Source organism: Calliphora vicina, chromosome 2, assembly GCF_958450345.1.
Source record: "Calliphora vicina chromosome 2, idCalVici1.1, whole genome shotgun sequence".
In the NCBI taxonomy this organism is placed as follows: domain Eukaryota; kingdom Metazoa; phylum Arthropoda; class Insecta; order Diptera; family Calliphoridae; genus Calliphora; species Calliphora vicina.
In genome coordinates, this window is record NC_088781.1 from 125,357,011 (window position 1) to 125,375,571 (window position 18,561).

Below are 18,561 nucleotides of genomic sequence, written 5' to 3' on the forward strand. Positions count from 1 at the left end.
TTTAAATTTAGTTAAGTTTAATAAAAAATGTTATTTAAACATTTGTTTAATCATAACAGTAGTTTAAAAATATTTGTTTGATTATCCTTAAAGTATGCTTTTGCTTTTAATTGTTTATTTTACCATTTTTTCTATAATGACTTAACAAGCTTTAATTAATTTAGCATACATTTCATACAACTCCTTGAGGTATGCTTTATCTTATTTTCTTCACTTCCTATTTCAATTGTACATTTTTCTTTAATGATTTCATCATTATTTCAATTCTCTCCTACCACTCAAAAGAATTCTCACTTTAACATCTTCATTTTTCTTATGTAAACAATCTATTTGAAATTCTATGGCAAAAGTCTAACAAACTCAAATTCGAAATGATATGAATTCTATGTTAATCAAGGATTTCCTTTAACAGACATTTGACAATCATTTGGAAATGAAAATGGCAAAGGAAAAACGAAAACAAACACAAAGCTGAAATGATTTTGTAGTTCTAGACATTTAGTTTTTTATCTGTTTAATGACTGGCAAGTAGTTTGACTGGAGATACTTTTAAACCCCTAATAGTATGCTTTAAATCTCATTACTCTAATCAAATCTCTAATCACTTTGCATTAAGGTTAAAGTAAGCCTTTTTGCTACAACCATTCTAATCATTTTAAATTATTGTAATAGACGATTTAAATTTAATACACGATATTTAAAAATTTAAAAGATTTATTTAGAAACATTTCTGACAATTTTCCCTATAAAACTAACCACGATTAGTGTCTTAAATTTTCTTTATAAAAGACCCACGATTACTGTTTAAATAAACCACGATTAGTGTCTTAAATTTTCTTTATAAAAGACCCACGATTACTGTTTAAATAAACCACGATTAGTGTCTTAAATTTTCTTTATAAAAGACCCACGATTACTGTTTAAATAAACCACGATTAGTGTCTTAAATTTTCTTTATAAAAGACCCACGATTACTGTTTAAACTAACCACGATTAGTGTCTTAAATTTTATTTCTGAAAGACCCACGATTACTGTTTAAACTAACCACGATTAGTGTCTTAAACTTTCTTTATAAAAGACCCACGATTACTGTTAAAACTAACCACGATTAGTGTCTTAAATTTTCTTTATAAAAGACCCACGATTACTGTTTAAACTAACCACGATTAGTGTCTTAAATTTTCTTTATAAAAGACCCACGATTACTGTTTAAATAAACCACAATTAGTTTCTTACATTTTCTTTATAAAAGACCCACGATTACTGTTTAAAGTTTAAACAGTAATCGTGGGTCTTTTATAAAGAAAATTTAAGACACTAATCGTGGTTAGTTTATACTTTAAACTAACCACGATTAGTGTCTTAAATTTTCTTTATAAGAGACCCACGATTACTGTTTAAACTAACCACGATTAGTGTCTTAAATTTTATTTATAAGAGACCCACGATTACTGTTTAAACTAACCACGATTAGTGTCTTAAATTTTCTTTATAAGAGACCCACGATTACTGTTTAAACTAACCACGATTAGTGTCTTAAATTTTCTTTATAAGAGACCCACGATTACTGTTTAAACTGACCACGATTAGTGTCTTAAATTTTCTTTATAAGAGACCCACGATTACTGTTTAAACTAACCACGATTAGTGTCTTAAATTTTCTTTATAAAAGACCCACGATTACTGTTTAAACTAACCACGATTAGTGTCTTAAATTTTCTTTATAAGAGACCCACGATTACTGTTTAAACTAACCACGATTAGTGTCTTAAATTTTCTTTATAAGAGACCCACGATTACTGTTTAAACTAACCACGATTAGTGTCTTAAATTTTCTTTATAAGAGACCCACGATTACTGTTTAAACTAACCACGATTAGTGTCTTAAATTTTCTTTATAAGAGACCCACGATTACTGTTTAAACTAACCACGATTAGTGTCTTAAATTTTCTTTATAAGAGACCCACGAATACTGTTTAAACTAACCACGATTAGTGTCTTAAATTTTCTTTATAAAAGACCCACGATTACTGTTTAAACTAACCACGATTAGTGTCTTAAATTTTCTTTATAAAAGACCCACGATTACTGTTTAAACTAACCACGATTAGTGTCTTAAATTTTCTTTATAAGAGACCCACGATTACTGTTTAAACTAACCACGATTAGTGTCTTAAATTTTCTTTATAAGAGACCCACGATTACTGTTTAAACTAACCACGATTAGTGTCTTAAATTTTCTTTATAAAAGACCCACGATTACTGTTTAAACTAACCACGATTAGTGTCTTAAATTTTCTTTATAAAATACCCACGATTACTGTTTAAATAAACCACGATTAGTGTCTTTAAAGTTTAAACAGTAATCGTGGGTCTTTTACAAAGAAAATTTAAGACACTAATCGTGGTTAGTTTAAACTTTAAACTAACCACGATTAGTGTCTTAAATTTTCTTTATAAGAGACCCACGATTACTGTTTAAACTAACCACGATTAGTGTCTTAAATTTTCTTTATAAGAGACCCACGATTACTGTTTAAACTAACCACGATTAGTGTCTTAAATTTTCTTTATAAAAGACCCACGATTACTGTTTAAACTAACCACGATTAGTGTCTTAAATTTTCTTTATAAAATACCCACGATTACTGTTTAAATAAACCACGATTAGTGTCTTTAAAGTTTAAACAGTAATCGTGGGTCTTTTACAAAGAAAATTTAAGACACTAATCGTGGTTAGTTTAAACTTTAAACTAACCACGATTAGTGTCTTAAATTTTCTTTATAAGAGACCCACGATTACTGTTTAAACTAACCACGATTAGTGTCTTAAATTTTCTTTATAAGAGACCCACGATTACTGTTTAAACTAACCACGATTAGTGTCTTAAATTTTCTTTATAAGAGACCCACGATTACTGTTTAAACTAACCACGATTAGTGTCTTAAATTTTCTTTATAAGAGACCCACGATTACTGTTTAAACTAACCACGATTAGTGTCTTAAATTTTCTTTATAAGAGACCCACGATTACTGTTTAAACTAACCACGATTAGTGTCTTAAATTTTCTTTATAAGAGACCCACGATTACTGTTTAAACTAACCACGATTAGTGTCTTAAATTTTCTTTATAAGAGACCCACGATTACTGTTTAAACTAACCACGATTAGTGTCTTAAATTTTCTTTATAAGAGACCCACGATTACTGTTTAAACTAACCACGATTAGTGTCTTAAATTTTCTTTATAAGAGACCCACGATTACTGTTTAAACTAACCACGATTAGTGTCTTAAATTTTCTTTATAAGAGACCCACGATTACTGTTTAAACTAACCACGATTAGTGTCTTAAATTTTCTTTATAAGAGACCCACGATTACTGTTTAAACTAACCACGATTAGTGTCTTAAATTTTCTTTATAAGAGACCCACGATTACTGTTTAAACTAACCACGATTAGTGTCTTAAATTTTCTTTATAAGAGACCCACGATTACTGTTTAAACTAACCACGATTAGTGTCTTAAATTTTCTTTATAAGAGACCCACGATTACTGTTTAAACTAACCACGATTAGTGTCTTAAATTTTCTTTATAAGAGACCCACGATTACTGTTTAAACTAACCACGATTAGTGTCTTAAATTTTCTTTATAAGAGACCCACGATTACTGTTTAAACTAACCACGATTAGTGTCTTAAATTTTCTTTATAAGAGACCCACGATTACTGTTTAAACTAACCACGATTAGTGTCTTAAATTTTCTTTATAAGAGACCCACGATTACTGTTTAAATTAACCACGATTAGTGTCTTAAATTTTCTTTATAAAAGACCCACGATTACTGTTTAAGCTAACCACGATTAGTGTCTTAAATTTTCTTTATAAGAGACCCACGATTACTGTTTAAACTAACTACGATTAGTGTCTTAAATTTTCTTTATAAGAGACCCACGATTACTGTTTAAACTAACCACGATTAGTGTCTTAAATTTTCTTTATAAGAGACCCACGATTACTGTTTAAACTAACCACGATTAGTGTCTTAAATTTTCTTTATAAGAGACCCACGATTACTGTTTAAACTAACCACGATTAGTGTCTTAAATTTTCTTTATAAGAGACCCACGATTACTGTTTAAACTAACCACGATTAGTGTCTTAAATTTTCTTTATAAAATACCCACGATTACTGTTTAAATAAACCACGATTAGTGTCTTTAAAGTTTAAACAGTAATCGTGGGTCTTTTACAAAGAAAATTTAAGACACTAATCGTGGTTAGTTTAAACTTTAAACTAACCACGATTAGTGTCTTAAATTTTCTTTATAAGAGACCCACGATTACTGTTTAAACTAACCACGATTAGTGTCTTAAATTTTCTTTATAAGAGACCCACGATTACTGTTTAAACTAACCACGATTAGTGTCTTAAATTTTCTTTATAAGAGACCCACGATTACTGTTTAAACTAACCACGATTAGTGTCTTAAATTTTCTTTATAAGAGACCCACGATTACTGTTTAAACTAACCACGATTAGTGTCTTAAATTTTCTTTATAAGAGACCCACGATTACTGTTTAAACTAACCACGATTAGTGTCTTAAATTTTCTTTATAAGAGACCCACGATTACTGTTTAAACTAACCACGATTAGTGTCTTAAATTTTCTTTATAAGAGACCCACGATTACTGTTTAAACTAACCACGATTAGTGTCTTAAATTTTCTTTATAAGAGACCCACGATTACTGTTTAAACTAACCACGATTAGTGTCTTAAATTTTCTTTATAAGAGACCCACGATTACTGTTTAAACTAACCACGATTAGTGTCTTAAATTTTCTTTATAAGAGACCCACGATTACTGTTTAAACTAACCACGATTAGTGTCTTAAATTCTCTTTATAAGAGACCCAAGATTACTGTTTAAACTAACTACGATTAGTGTCTTAAATTTTCTTTATAAGAGACCCACGATTACTGTTTAAACTAACCACGATTAGTGTCTTAAATTTTCTTTACAAAAGACCCACGATTACTGTTTAAACTAACCACGATTAGTGTCTTAAATTTTTCTTATAAAATACTCACGATGTCTGAAATATTCTTTATAAAAGACCCACGATTACTGTTTCAACTAACCACGATTAGTGTCTTACATTTTTCTTATAAAATACTCACGATGTCTGAAATATTCTTTATAAAATACTCACGATGTCTGAAATATTCTTTATAAAAGACCCACGATTACTGTTTAAACCACTGTTAGTGTCTTAAATTTTCTTTATAAAAGACCCACGATTACTGTTTAAATAAACCACGATTAGTGTCTTAAATTTTCTTTATAAAAGACCCACGATTACTGTTTAAATAAACCACAATTAGTTTCTTAAATTTTCTTTATAAAAGACCCACGATTACTGTTTAAACAAACCACTGTTAGTGTCTTAAATTTTCTTTATAAAAGACCCACGATTACTGTTTAAATAAACCACGATTAGTGTCTTAAATTTTCTTTATAAAAGACCCACGATTATTGTTTAAACTAACCACAATTAATGTTTTAAATTTTCTTTATAAAAGACCCACGATTGCTGTTGCACTAACCACGATTTTTTGCTTTATAAAACACTTACGTTTGCAGTTTAAACTAACCAAGATTTTGGTCCAAAATTTTCTTTATATGAAATCTTTATTTTCAGCATTTTCCCCTGCTCTCGACCCATTGTACTTGATCTAGCTTTAGTCGCTAACTAAGAAACAGCAACTCTAGTACAACTTGTTATTGATTGTAAAAATTAACACATCTATGAGAACAAATCTCATTAACAAATATTGCCGACAAACTAAAGAATAAAAGTCTGAAAAAAAGTAAAAATGAATCATAAACCAAAAGTTCAATAACTCAGGGAAACTTTTAAAATAAATAATAAAATAACAACATTAAATGTTGCATTGTCTTCCAAATGAAGATACTAATTTTTAAAATTCTAAAGACTTAATACAATTTAGATTTTTATCATTGCCATCAGAATCCCTTCACCATAACCAGAGGCTCTAGCAACCATATGTTCGCTGAATCATGTGTGGCGTTGGAATGATGGTGGAATATAAGGAGTTTGTAATCTTGTAATGAGACTCATAACGTGATATTTATTACTTTTTAATGCAGTTGCTTGATTTTTTTTCACATTCTTCAATACTGTTTTGGAGTTGAACTTTGTTTTATTATTAATATTTACATTATTTGTAATACGACCGGTATTTATTATAGAGAGATACTCAAAGAGAGACAAGAGTATTTAAAAATGTTTCAATGCGCAGTTTAAGAGTGTAAAAAAATACATAATATAGAAAGTGTGCTTACTCCTGTGGCCATTACTGTGTTTGCTATTGGAACAGTTGGAAAAGCAACACACAGAGTGATTCAATACAGGGTGTTACGAAAATTTATAAAATTCTATTGTAGACAATGCAGAAAATTTTAGAAAGAAAATTTGGTGCTAATATCGTGATTAGATTAAACAGCAATTTTAGGTCTTATATAAAGAAAATTTAGGACGAAAACCGTGGTTAGCTTAAACAGGAATCGAAGGTTTTTTATTAAGAAAATTTAAGACACTAATATTGAATTGTTTAAACAGTAATCGTGGGTCTTTTATAAAAAAAATTTAAGACTCTAATCAAGGATTGTTTAAACAGTAATCGTGGGTATTTTATAAAGAATATTTAAGACACTAATCGTTGCTTGTTTAAACAGTAATCGTGGGTCTTTTATAAAGAGAATTGAAGACACCAGTCGTAGCTAATTTAAACAGTTATCGTGCGTCTTTTATAAAGAAAATTTAAGACACTAATCAAGGATTGTTTAAACGGTAATCGTGGGTCTTTTATAAAGAAAATTTTAGACACCAATTGTGGCTTGTTTAAACAGTAATCGTGGGACTTTTATAAAGAAAATTTAAGACACCAATCGTGGCTCATTTAAACAGTAATCGTGGGTATTTTTTAAAGAAAATTTAAGACACCAATCGTGGTTTATTTAAACAGTAATCGCGGGTCTTTTATAAAGAAAATTTAAGACACCAATCGTGGCTCGTTTAAACAGTAATCGTGGGTCTTTTATAAAGAAAATTTAAGGCACTAATCGTGGCTTAATTAAACTGTAATCGTGGGTCTTTAATAAAGAAAATTTAAGACACTAATCAAGGATTGTTTAAACGGTAATCGTGGGTCTTTTATAAAGACAATTTAAGACAGTAAACGTGGCTTGTTTAAACAGTTATCATGGGTCTTTTATAAAGACAATTTAAGGCACTAATCGTGGCTTGTTTAAATAGTAATCGCGGGTCTTTTATAAAGAAAATTTAAGACAGTAATCGTGGCTAGTTTAATCAGTAATCGTGGGTCTTTTATAAAGAATATTTAAGACAGTAATCGTGGCTTGTTTAAACAATTATCGTGGGTCTTTTATAAAGAAAATTTAAGACACCAATCGTGGCTAGTTTAAACAGTAATCGTGGGTCTTTTATAAAGAAAATTTAAGACACCAATCGTGGCTAGTTTAAACAGTAATCGTGGGTCTTATGTAAAGAAAATTTAAGACACCAATCGTGGCTAGTTTAAACAGTAATCGTGGGTCTTTTATAAAGAAAATTTAAGACACCAATCGTGGCTAGTTTAAACAGTAATCGTTGGTCTTATGTAAAGAAAATTTAAGACACCAATCGTGGCTAGTTTAAACAGTAATCGTGGGTCTTATGTAAAGAAAATTTAAGACACCAATCGTGGGTCTTGTCGCCGAATGGCTCATAAGCGAGCTGAAATTTTATTATTTGTTTTATTATTTGTCTTTATTATTTCTCATTGTATAATTTTGTAATTCATTTAAAATATTTATTTGAAGTTATATGGCGTCCTGTGAGCCGCCTTAATGTTTTGTTTATTTGTCTTATTTACCTATTTGTTAGTGAAGATTATGTATTAGTTGTTATTCTTTTTTACATTGATCTCACTGCAGTGCTTTTGTTTCGTTAAGTTGGTACCGTTATTTTTAATGTGTTATACACATAAATAACTAGTGGTCCAAATAAAATAATAATTTAAAGTAAAGTCAGTTCATAAGGGAAAAGCACTGCGGTAAGTAGTTGAACATTATTTGTATTTCTTTTATTTAATTTTAATAATTTTTTTAATAGAAATAAACGCACCGTGTCGCACCGCACATTACTGCAAATTATTTAAAATTGTTTGTGTCTTTTTTGGTGTTGTTAAATTCGCCCCTTATGGACGACCATCGCAGCCAGCGATAACAAATTTTATTTCGCACTTTTTGAGCTGATATTTGCTAAATTTTTTGTGGTTCCTTGTCTGCCGGAATAAAACAAAGTTTGCAGATTTTTGTGCGAAGTGGTTCCTTGTCTGCCGGAACAAATACAAATTAATTTGGAAATAAATAAAGTGGTTCCTTGCCTGCCGGAACATAAAATAATTGTTTGAAGATTTCCAAAAGTGGTTCCTTGCCTGCCGGAACATAAAATACATTTTTTAAAAATATTTTAAAGTGGTTCCCTTTCTGCCGGAACAAATAAAAATATATTTAAAACATTTTGGTGCTTATTTGCTGTGATTTTGTGAGATTTTGTGTGCTCTTTGAGAAACGCTTGTGATTATTTGTGGTTGATAATGCATCGCTCCCCAGCAAGAAAAAGCCAGCGATTACAGTCAACAATGAGCCAGCCTAGTAGTGGTTCCTCGCCTGCCGGAACAAAAATTGTTTCTCAACAAGTGGCTCCATCGGTCGCCGGAGTTTCTTCTTTGCCTGCCCATGTCGCCGGAACATCTTTGACTCCCTCCGCCGCTGGAGTGCCTCCACAAAACGTAAGTACTATTGACGTCACAACAAATCAACCAATTGTAATTGCTCCTTCTGTCGCCGGAGTGCCTACAAGTTCCACCGCCGCCGGAACAACTTATGCCATAGCTACCACAGTTGCCAATGTTCAACATAACCAACAAAATTTTGCTGAAAATAATTTAAGCTCTTCTGCACAGCTTAAATTGGAAGGCCTTCAAAGTCAGATCAACATTCTTCAGGCCCAGTTGTTAAATGCCCAGCGAGCGTTGTCGATTGCCACAAACGCTAATTCGACGCCGAGTTCTTCAGCCGCCATGCCACAGCCATCCAATATGGCGCCGCCAGTAACGGGTACCAGCGAAGTCAACGTTGACAATTCTGCCTCAGCCAACGTTGACTGCAATGAACGTCGTACGCCATTTTCTTCGGTAAGCTGCAATGAAAATAATTTTTCGAATTTGTGTGGAAGTCAACCGTTGCCGCCAAATTTCCGATTGTCTCAAAATGGTGGTTCGTTATTGATGCATCGAAAAATTTATGATTTACCGGATTTTAGTGGCTCGCCTGAAGATTGGCCCATGTTCTCAACGGCTTTTAATCAATCGACTGCTGTTTATAATTATAATAATTTTGAAAATTGTTTAAGGCTCCAAAAAGCTTTGAAGGGTGATGCCCGTGAATGTGTGAAGTCGTTGCTGATCCATGCAGATAACGTGAGTATGGTTATGGAACAATTGTGTTTTCAATATGGTCGCCCAGAGATGCTTATTCGTTGCCAGCTACAACAAGTGAAAGAAATTTCGCCCATTAGTGAAAGTGCTGTGGATAAGCTTGTGCCCTTTGCTGTTAAAGTGCGGAATCTTGCCGCCTTTTTGGAAACTGCTAATGGACAACAGCATTTAGCTAATCCAACATTAATGGAAGAATTGGTCGGAAAGCTTCCAATGAGTAAACGAATGGAGTGGGCCCGCTGTGCCTCAACAATAAAACCATACCCAACTATTTTGGATTTTAGCAAATGGCTCAAAGATGTTGCTGATTTGGTAAGAATGGTGCAAACTACAAGTGGAAATCGTCAAAATAATGAACCAAAAAGAAAAGTTGTCCTTCATGCTGCTGATGGTCAACGTAAACAACAAGAATGCCCTATGTGCCAGGCAAATCATAAAATATTTGATTGTAGAAAATTTGGTTCATTAAGTGTGCCTAATCGTTGGAGTGAAGTAAAAAAAATGAGGTTATGTTTTTCGTGTCTCGGTAGTGGACATTCGAGTAGATTTTGCCGTTATCGAAAGACGTGTCCCGTGGATGGTTGTCTAAGAAAACATAACAAATTATTACATGATGTCAAAATTAATGATGGTGGAAATAATACGCTTTCGTCTGAGTCGCCTGCTCCAAGTGGTTCCACAAATGAAAATGAGTCTGTTCTTAGCTGTGTGTCTAAAGCTGCATATAAAGGTGTGTTGTTGTTCCGAGTGGTGCCAATTGTGCTTTATGGTCCCAGTAACAAAATTGAAACCTATGCGTTGTTGGATGAAGGTTCATCGGTTACTATGGTGGACAGCTCCTTGGTGAAGAAACTTGGTCTTCAGGGGCATCAAAGTCAATTGAATTTGAATTGGTATGCTGGTAAGGCATCACAAGAAACGGCAACAGTGGTTGATATGCACGTAAGTGGAATTGGTAAGCAGAGAAAATATGCCTTGCGAAACGTTTATGGAGTTTCAAATTTAAAATTGCCGGCCCAAAGCTTCAATATGGATTTAAGTCGCCATCCTGGTTTGCCCATTAAATTATATAATGATGTTGTTCCCAAAGTTCTGATTGGATTAGATCATTCTCATCTGGGACTTCCTGATGAAATTGTGTCTCTGGATGAAAATGGTCCATATGCTGCTAACACCCCATTAGGATGGGTCGTATTTGGGAAAATGATGGGTAAGCAATCTAGCGAAAATTTGTGTCTTTTGTCAGTTCAGCCAGAGCAAAGACTCTATGACTTAGTGGCAAATTATTTTGAAACGGAGAATTTTGGTGTGAAGTTATTGCCGGTCATAGAATCAAAGGATGACTTACGGGCTCGGAAAATTATGAACGAAACTACAGTTAAGATTGATGGTAGATTCCAAACTCGGCTCTTGTGGCGTGAAGATGATGTTGTGTTGCCTGATAGCTACTCCATGGCTCTAAATAGACTTGTTGGTATTGAGCGAAAGATGAATAGAAGTCCTGAATTTGGTGCTGCCTACAAATCCATCATGAGGGATTATTTGTCCAAGAGGTATGTACGTAAATTGTCGCCTATTGAAGCTGCTGATTTGTGCCCCAGGACTTGGTATCTTCCGCATTTTGGAGTGATTAATCCTAATAAGCCAGGAAAAATTCGTTTAGTGTTTGATGCTGCCGCAACTGTTGAAGGTGTTTCCCTGAATTCTAAACTGCTAAAAGGCCCGCAGCAATATAAGCCTCTGCCATCCGTTTTATTTAATTTTCGAGTTGGTGCTGTAGCAGTGTGTGGGGACATCAAAGAAATGTTTCACCAAGTTATTGTAGCTCCTGAAGATAGATGCTCTCAAAGATTTCTTTGGCGTGAAGACACTAGAGAACCACCTGATTCTTATGAAATGCTAGTCATGACTTTTGGTGCTGCTTGCTCGCCTTGTGTAGCCCATTATGTCAAAGAAACAAATGCCCTAAGCTATCGTGATAAATATCCTCGTGCAGTGAAGTCGATTGTTGATCATCATTATGTAGATGATTTTGTGGATAGTTTTCCGACGCAAGCAAGGGCCATTGAGATTGCCAAACAAGTGCGCGACATTCATAAATCAGCTGGGTTTGAACTACGTAATTTTTCATCGAACTCTTCTAAAGTAATTGTGGCTCTTAAAGGTACAGTGGAAAGTCCGGTGAATTTTTCCAGCGATGTCAACCAGCTACAATCAGAGAAGATACTTGGTATGTATTGGCAACCTAAAGATGATACTTTCAGGTTCAATTTGAAGTTCCACAACGTGAATGCTGATGTTATAGAAGGTATGAGGTGTCCAACAAAACGCGAGCTTTTAAGTGTGGTTATGTCCGTTTTTGATCCACTTGGTTTCCTGAGCTACTACATGATAACGGCAAAGTTACTGATGCGTGAAGTTTGGAGACACAATATACGATGGGATGATGCATTGCCCGGAGAATTAAACGAGATGTGGAATAATTGGCGCCAAGAGCTACAAAATGTCATCCATGTTAAAGTGCCTCGATTTTATTTTAGAAATGGTGTTCCTTCTCGCCTGGAACTACATGTTTTTGTCGACGCTAGTGAAGATGCATTTGGTGCCGTGTCATACTGGAGGTCTATAAATGCTGATAATAAAATTGAAGTGACTTTTGTAGCTGCAAAAACTAGATGTGCTCCTCTGAAAGCAATGAGTATTCCTCGGCTCGAACTTCAGGCTGCTGTATTGGGTACTCGTTTGATGGGTACAATTTTGAAGGAACATTCCATTAAGGTATCAAGAATCGTTTGCTGGAGTGATTCAACCACCGTAGTTAGTTGGATTGGATCTGAAAGCCGAAGATATAAACCCTTTGTTGCCCATAGAATTACTGAGATTCTTGATTCTACTAGCCCAGCAGATTGGAGATGGCTGCCAACAAATCTTAATGTTGCCGATGAAACTACAAGAATGAAAAGCCAGGTTAATTTTTCAGATGATTGCCGCTGGTTTACGGGACCTAAATTTCTATACGAATATGAAGATGAATGGCCAAAAACGCAAGAAATACCTACTTGTAACCTAGACACTGAAGAACTTCGTCCCAAATTTGCTTTGCTGGTAAATACCCCTGTTGTTTTTGAATTCGATAGATTTTCATCATATTTGAAATTAAAACGTACGATTGCCTGGGTGTTACGTTTTATAAATCGTTGCCAAAAGAAGATTGGTCCTGAAGAAGGAAATGGTTTAACTACTGCAGAGTTAAAAAGTGCTGACATTTGTCTTTGCCGTCAAGCCCAACGAGAAAAATTTAGCGCTGAAATTGAAATTATTAAAAATGAAGGTACTTTGCCCAAAAGTAGTGAGTTGTATGCCCTGACTCCATATATGGATGAAAATTCATTACTTCGAGTTTATGGTCGTGTGGATGCAGCTAGTTGGTTACCATTGGATATAAGGCGTCCGATTATATTACCGTCGTTTCATCCTGTCACCGAGTTGTTTGTGGCCCATGTACACGAAAAAATGAAACATCAAAATTTTGAAGCTACAGTTTGTGAAATTCGAAGATCATTTTGGATTCCCCGCCTTAGAAAAATTTTACGTAAGCGTGTTTCTAATTGTTTTATTTGCAGATTTCGTCGTACATTGCCGGTGCCACCACTTATGGGTTCTTTGCCAAAAGACAGATTGACGCCATATATTCGTCCATTTTCCTACACTGGATTGGACTATTTTGGTCCAGTTATTGTAACCGTTGGTCGTCGCCATGAAAAACGTTGGGTGGCCTTATTTACTTGCCTGACCATAAGGGCCATTCATTTGGAAGTCGCTTTCGATTTGTCAACCGATGCGTGTATTCTTGCCATACGCAATTTTATAAATCGACGTGGCCTGCCTACAAGACTGAGGAGCGATAATGGTACAAATTTTGTTGGTGCTGATAAAGTTGCCAAGAGGTTCAGTGAAGTATTTGATGTGGCTCAAATTCAAGATGAACTTACATCTAAAGGTATAGATTGGCAGTTTAATTGTCCACATAATCCTGCAGAAGGTGGTATATGGGAACGGATGGTCCAATGTGTAAAGCGTGTGTTGCAGTCAACTTTGAAAGAATCGGCCCCTCGTGAACACACACTGCAAAGTTTCCTGATTGAAGCGGAAAATATTGTGAATTCCCGTCCGTTGACACACTTGCGGTTGAGCCACGAAGATGAAGAACCACTAACGCCTAATCATTTTTTGTTGGGTTGCCCTAATACAACACAAACTCCTGCCGGAGCAAAAGAAGAACAGTCTGTTGTACTAAAAAAGCAGTGGCGCATTTCCCGTCAGCTACGTGATCATTTCTGGAACAGGTGGATAAAATAATATTTGCCCACGTTGACTAGACGCTCCAAATGGTGTCAACGTACGAAGCCTATTGCTATTGGTGATTTGGTTATAATTTGCGATCCAGCCGTGTCCCGTAGAGATTGGAAACGAGGCAGAGTGGAAGAGGTGTTTATAGGTAGAGATGGTGTTATTCGTCGTGCTGATGTACGTACTAGTACAGGAATACTAAAGCGACCTGTTTCCAAGCTTGCTGTCCTTGATTTGGAGTAGTGAATCGTAGCCGATCCACGGGGGTGGGGATGTCGCCGAATGGCTCATAAGCGAGCTGAAATTTTATTATTTGTTTTATTATTTGTCTTTATTATTTCTCATTGTATAATTTTGTAATTCATTTAAAATATTTATTTGAAGTTATATGGCGTCCTGTGAGCCGCCTTAATGTTTTGTTTATTTGTCTTATTTACCTATTTGTTAGTGAAGATTATGTATTAGTTGTTATTCTTTTTTACATTGATCTCACTGCAGTGCTTTTGTTTCGTTAAGTTGGTACCGTTATTTTTAATGTGTTATACACATAAATAACTAGTGGTCCAAATAAAATAATAATTTAAAGTAAAGTCAGTTCATAAGGGAAAAGCACTGCGGTAAGTAGTTGAACATTATTTGTATTTCTTTTATTTAATTTTAATAATTTTTTTAATAGAAATAAACGCACCGTGTCGCACCGCACATTACTGCAAATTATTTAAAATTGTTTGTGTCTTTTTTGGTGTTGTTAAATTCGCCCCTTATGGACGACCATCGCAGCCAGCGATAACAGGTCTTTTATAAACAATATTTAAGACAGTAATCGTGGTTTGTTTAAACAGTTATCGTGGGTCTTTTATTAAAACAATTTAAGACACTAATCGTGGTTTATTTAAACAGTAATCGTGGGTCTTTTATAAAGAGAATTGAAGACACCAATCGTGGCTTGTTTAAACAGTAATCACTGGTCTTTTATAAAGAGAATTGAAGACACCAATCGTGGCTTGTTTAAACAGTAATCACTGGTCTTTTATAAAGAGAATTGAAGACACCAATCGTGGCTTGTTTAAACAGTAATCACTGGTCTTTTATAAAGAGAATTGAAGACACCAATCGTGGCTTGTTTAAACAGTAATCACTGGTCTTTTATAAAGAGAATTGAAGACACCAATCGTGGCTTGTTTAAACAGTAATCACTGGTCTTTTATAAAGAAAATTTAATCGTTGGTCTATTGTGGTTATACATCTGTTCCATAATAAACCCATACCAGTTGTAGGGTTAATGTACTTTATTGCTAGTTATAAACTAATACTAGTTATTCATATTGCATTAAAGTTATAAAAATGTTATAAAAAATTATTGTCCAAATAGCTTTCCATTACTGAAATTAAAAATCCTTACAACATTTGTTATTAATTCGTCTACCATGCAACTCGTTGCTAAAGTATGTTTCATCCTGCAACTAATATTTTGCTTGAAAATGGAAAAGGATTTAGTTAAAACTTATCAAATTCCGTTGCCTAAGGAAATCTATTACAATTTAAGTGAGATAACATACTCGGTAAATCAAAGTAAATTTGTAATTATAGAACCCTCCGCTTTGCCGGTTTCTTTAAGGGAAAATGGTTACTATTGTTTGCCCAAGTGGTTAAGAAAGAAGAATAATATAAATTATCCGGGATGTTTGAAACACTATTTGAAGAAAATGAAAATTGATGATTAAGAAAGGAAAGGCTGAAATGGATAATAAGTAATTTTAATTAAAAAATATACAAAGAAAGTCTATTATTTTTACTTACTTTTCAAGTAATTGGTAAGTATATTTGTAAGCCAATATAATGACAAACTAGTTACTAATAAGTTTTCATGGCTACAGGAACTGTGCTTCAGAACGACCCCCATAAAAGAGCTTTTGACAATGGAGAAACTTTTACCACAACAACTCAGAGTAGAATTTATAAAGTATTTTCGATATTTTCCACAAATTTAAACTCCATTTCATTTTATTTTTTCACAACATTAATTTTGTTTTATTTAATTTGCAATGATTTTATTTCAATCATTATTAAATTTACTACAAAAGTTTTATTTCTTTCTTATAAGAAACTATAGTTTTATATTTTAATATTTTCTATACAAAATTTGCGTAAAAAAATTGCTATTATAAAATATACATGTTTTCTTTTTCGTTTTATTTTAGGAAATTTTTTGAAAATTATTTCGTTTTTAATATAATTTTTCAAAATTGTGTTAATTTTTTGTGTTAAAATACAAACTTGTTTAGCGCAATAAAGTAAATATCAGTCGTTTGTTAATGTGTTTTTTATAGAAACTTTAGAGTTTTGTTTTGAGAAAAATTGTGTTTTATTTAATAAAAAAACTATATAAATATTATAATAATAATTTATAAATAAAACCAAACATTTGTTTCCATAAAACCATAAGAGCTACGTTCTTTGTTTAAACTTTGTTTAAACTAAATTTGTTGCTTTTTCACTTATTGTTTATTTAGTTTGTAATCTGGGTTTAACTGAGCATCATTGGCCAGTTAAATGTAAGTTAGAGCTGTCAAAAATAAACAATACAATTTACAAATAAAGTTATGGTAGATTTTTATAAAATTTAAAGCCATGCTAACAAAATTCACAGTTATTAACTGACAAGTGAAAAACACAATCATTGTTTAAAGACCACCTAAATTTGTTTCAGCTTTAACTTAAGAGCTTGTTAAGCTACGTTTAACTAACAAGTTAAAAAATAGCTCTAACTCTCATTAACACAAAGTCTGGTTATATTTTAACTTATAGTTATACTGTAGGTTAAAATAATTTTTGTATGAAAACTGTCACTTCAACTTTAGGTTAAAACATAACTATACATTGTGATAATGGTGTTAAGTCTTTAACTTTAACTACAGACGTAGTAAGCCTTTAACTAAAGTAAATATTTTACTAAAGACGTATGTACATAAGTCTTTAACTGAAGACATTAGTAATTAAAATTAAACGACGTAAATCTTTAACTAATAACTAAAATATTTAACTAAAGACGTAATTACATAACTAATGACGTAAATCATTAACTAAGCACGTAAGTCTTAAGCACATACGTCTTTAACTAAAGAAGAATTTCTAATGTCAGGTAAAAAAAATCAATTGAATTTTAAATTTTTTATTAATTTTCAATATTTTCCTTTTATTCTTTTATAAAATGGTTTTAATTGGTTTTAATACAAAATTAAAATTTTTTTTTCAAAATTGTTTTCCAAAATTTTTTTTAAATTTATTTCAAAACAGTTTTTTCCAAATTTTTTTTTTAAATTTACTGAGAAAAATATTTAATTCGAATATTAAATTCGAGTTAAAAGATAAATTTCTTGGCGAAGCGCATTCCGGACGTAAAATTTTGGGCCACTTTTACGAGCAATACTATACCCCTTATTCTGAGATTTCATACATGAAGGGAGAATAGTTTCCCTCCCTAATTTCGTTGACTATGTGATTCCTGAGGTCCCGTGAGGAACAACCGGTACTTCTAATAAAACTGATCATATTTACTAGTGACACAATTCTGAGATACAGGCCTGTCACAGAATTTCATTCCGATCGAAAGTGGAATTAATTCCGTATTTTGCTTCTTTAGAAAAAGTTAAACGAAAAATTCTTTCGGAATGAAACCACTTTCAGTTTTCAAACAAAATGTGTGACAGGCCTGATAGTCCAGATCATGAGCGCTACCAAGATGCAGTAGTCTTCGCTCTTGTAAGGCTGAGCAGTCACATAGATTCCTCCTCCTCCTCTTCATCCAAACAACTTCTACGATAGCTATAACGTGGGTAACCCATACGTTCATATGTCCAATCATACAGTGCCCGTAAGAAGCCTAATCGAATTCCTACTAAGATACCAAAGAGTTTTGGTCCTATACCTTGTCGGAGTGGGCCAGAGCATCGTGGATGTTCTACAAGTAACGATATTCTACCATCTGAGTTCCGTCGCACTCAAAGCCCATTCATCTATCAATTTCGATACGGTCATCAGAGTGTCACTATTCCTTTGCGCAAGAGTTATGTCTAGGGACGACTCTTTGGTTGCGCATTCATCATGTCCTGGAACCCATATCAACTGGATGTGATGTCGTGTCAGTTGTGCCAGTTATTGGATACAATCGAGAAGACATTTCGATCTAATAACATGGGAGTTAAGAGCCTTGATTGATGCAAGGCTGTCCAAGTAAATAGTCGAATTTTCGAGATTCAGTTCCCGGATTCTTCTCGCGGCTGTATCGATGGCATAGATCGGTACAGGTACCGGGTAATCGATGGTAATATCTTTGAACCATCCGTTGAGATCACATCGTCCTTTCGGACAAAATTCGCGGCCCAATCATCTCATGACGGTATACTGATCCTAAAAGTTCTATCAAAATTCTGTCCGTTTCCTGTTCCATGATTGGTCTGCCTATTTTTTTGTAGGATGGTGCCGTGACCAATACGATCATGCTTTAGTCCGCCCGACTGTTTAAGTCATAGAGCAGACTAAGCAGAAATGCATTTGATATATATATCAAGGGGAGTTATATTTAGCATCGTCTCTAGACTGGGCTGAGGGGTGG

The 18,561-nt window shown here is 33.5% G+C and overlaps 1 protein-coding gene across 1 annotated transcript; it reads left to right on the forward strand.

Moving 5' to 3' along the window:
- The first annotated feature begins 8,738 nt into the window (after positions 1–8,738).
- On the forward strand, positions 8,739–14,189 carry LOC135950836 (uncharacterized). The gene is made up of 2 exons (XM_065500362.1): positions 8,739–13,879; positions 13,976–14,189. Exons 1-2 carry the CDS (start codon positions 8,739–8,741, stop codon positions 14,187–14,189), a joined length of 5,355 nt encoding a protein of 1,784 aa, XP_065356434.1.
- Positions 14,190–18,561: the final 4,372 nt, after the last annotated feature.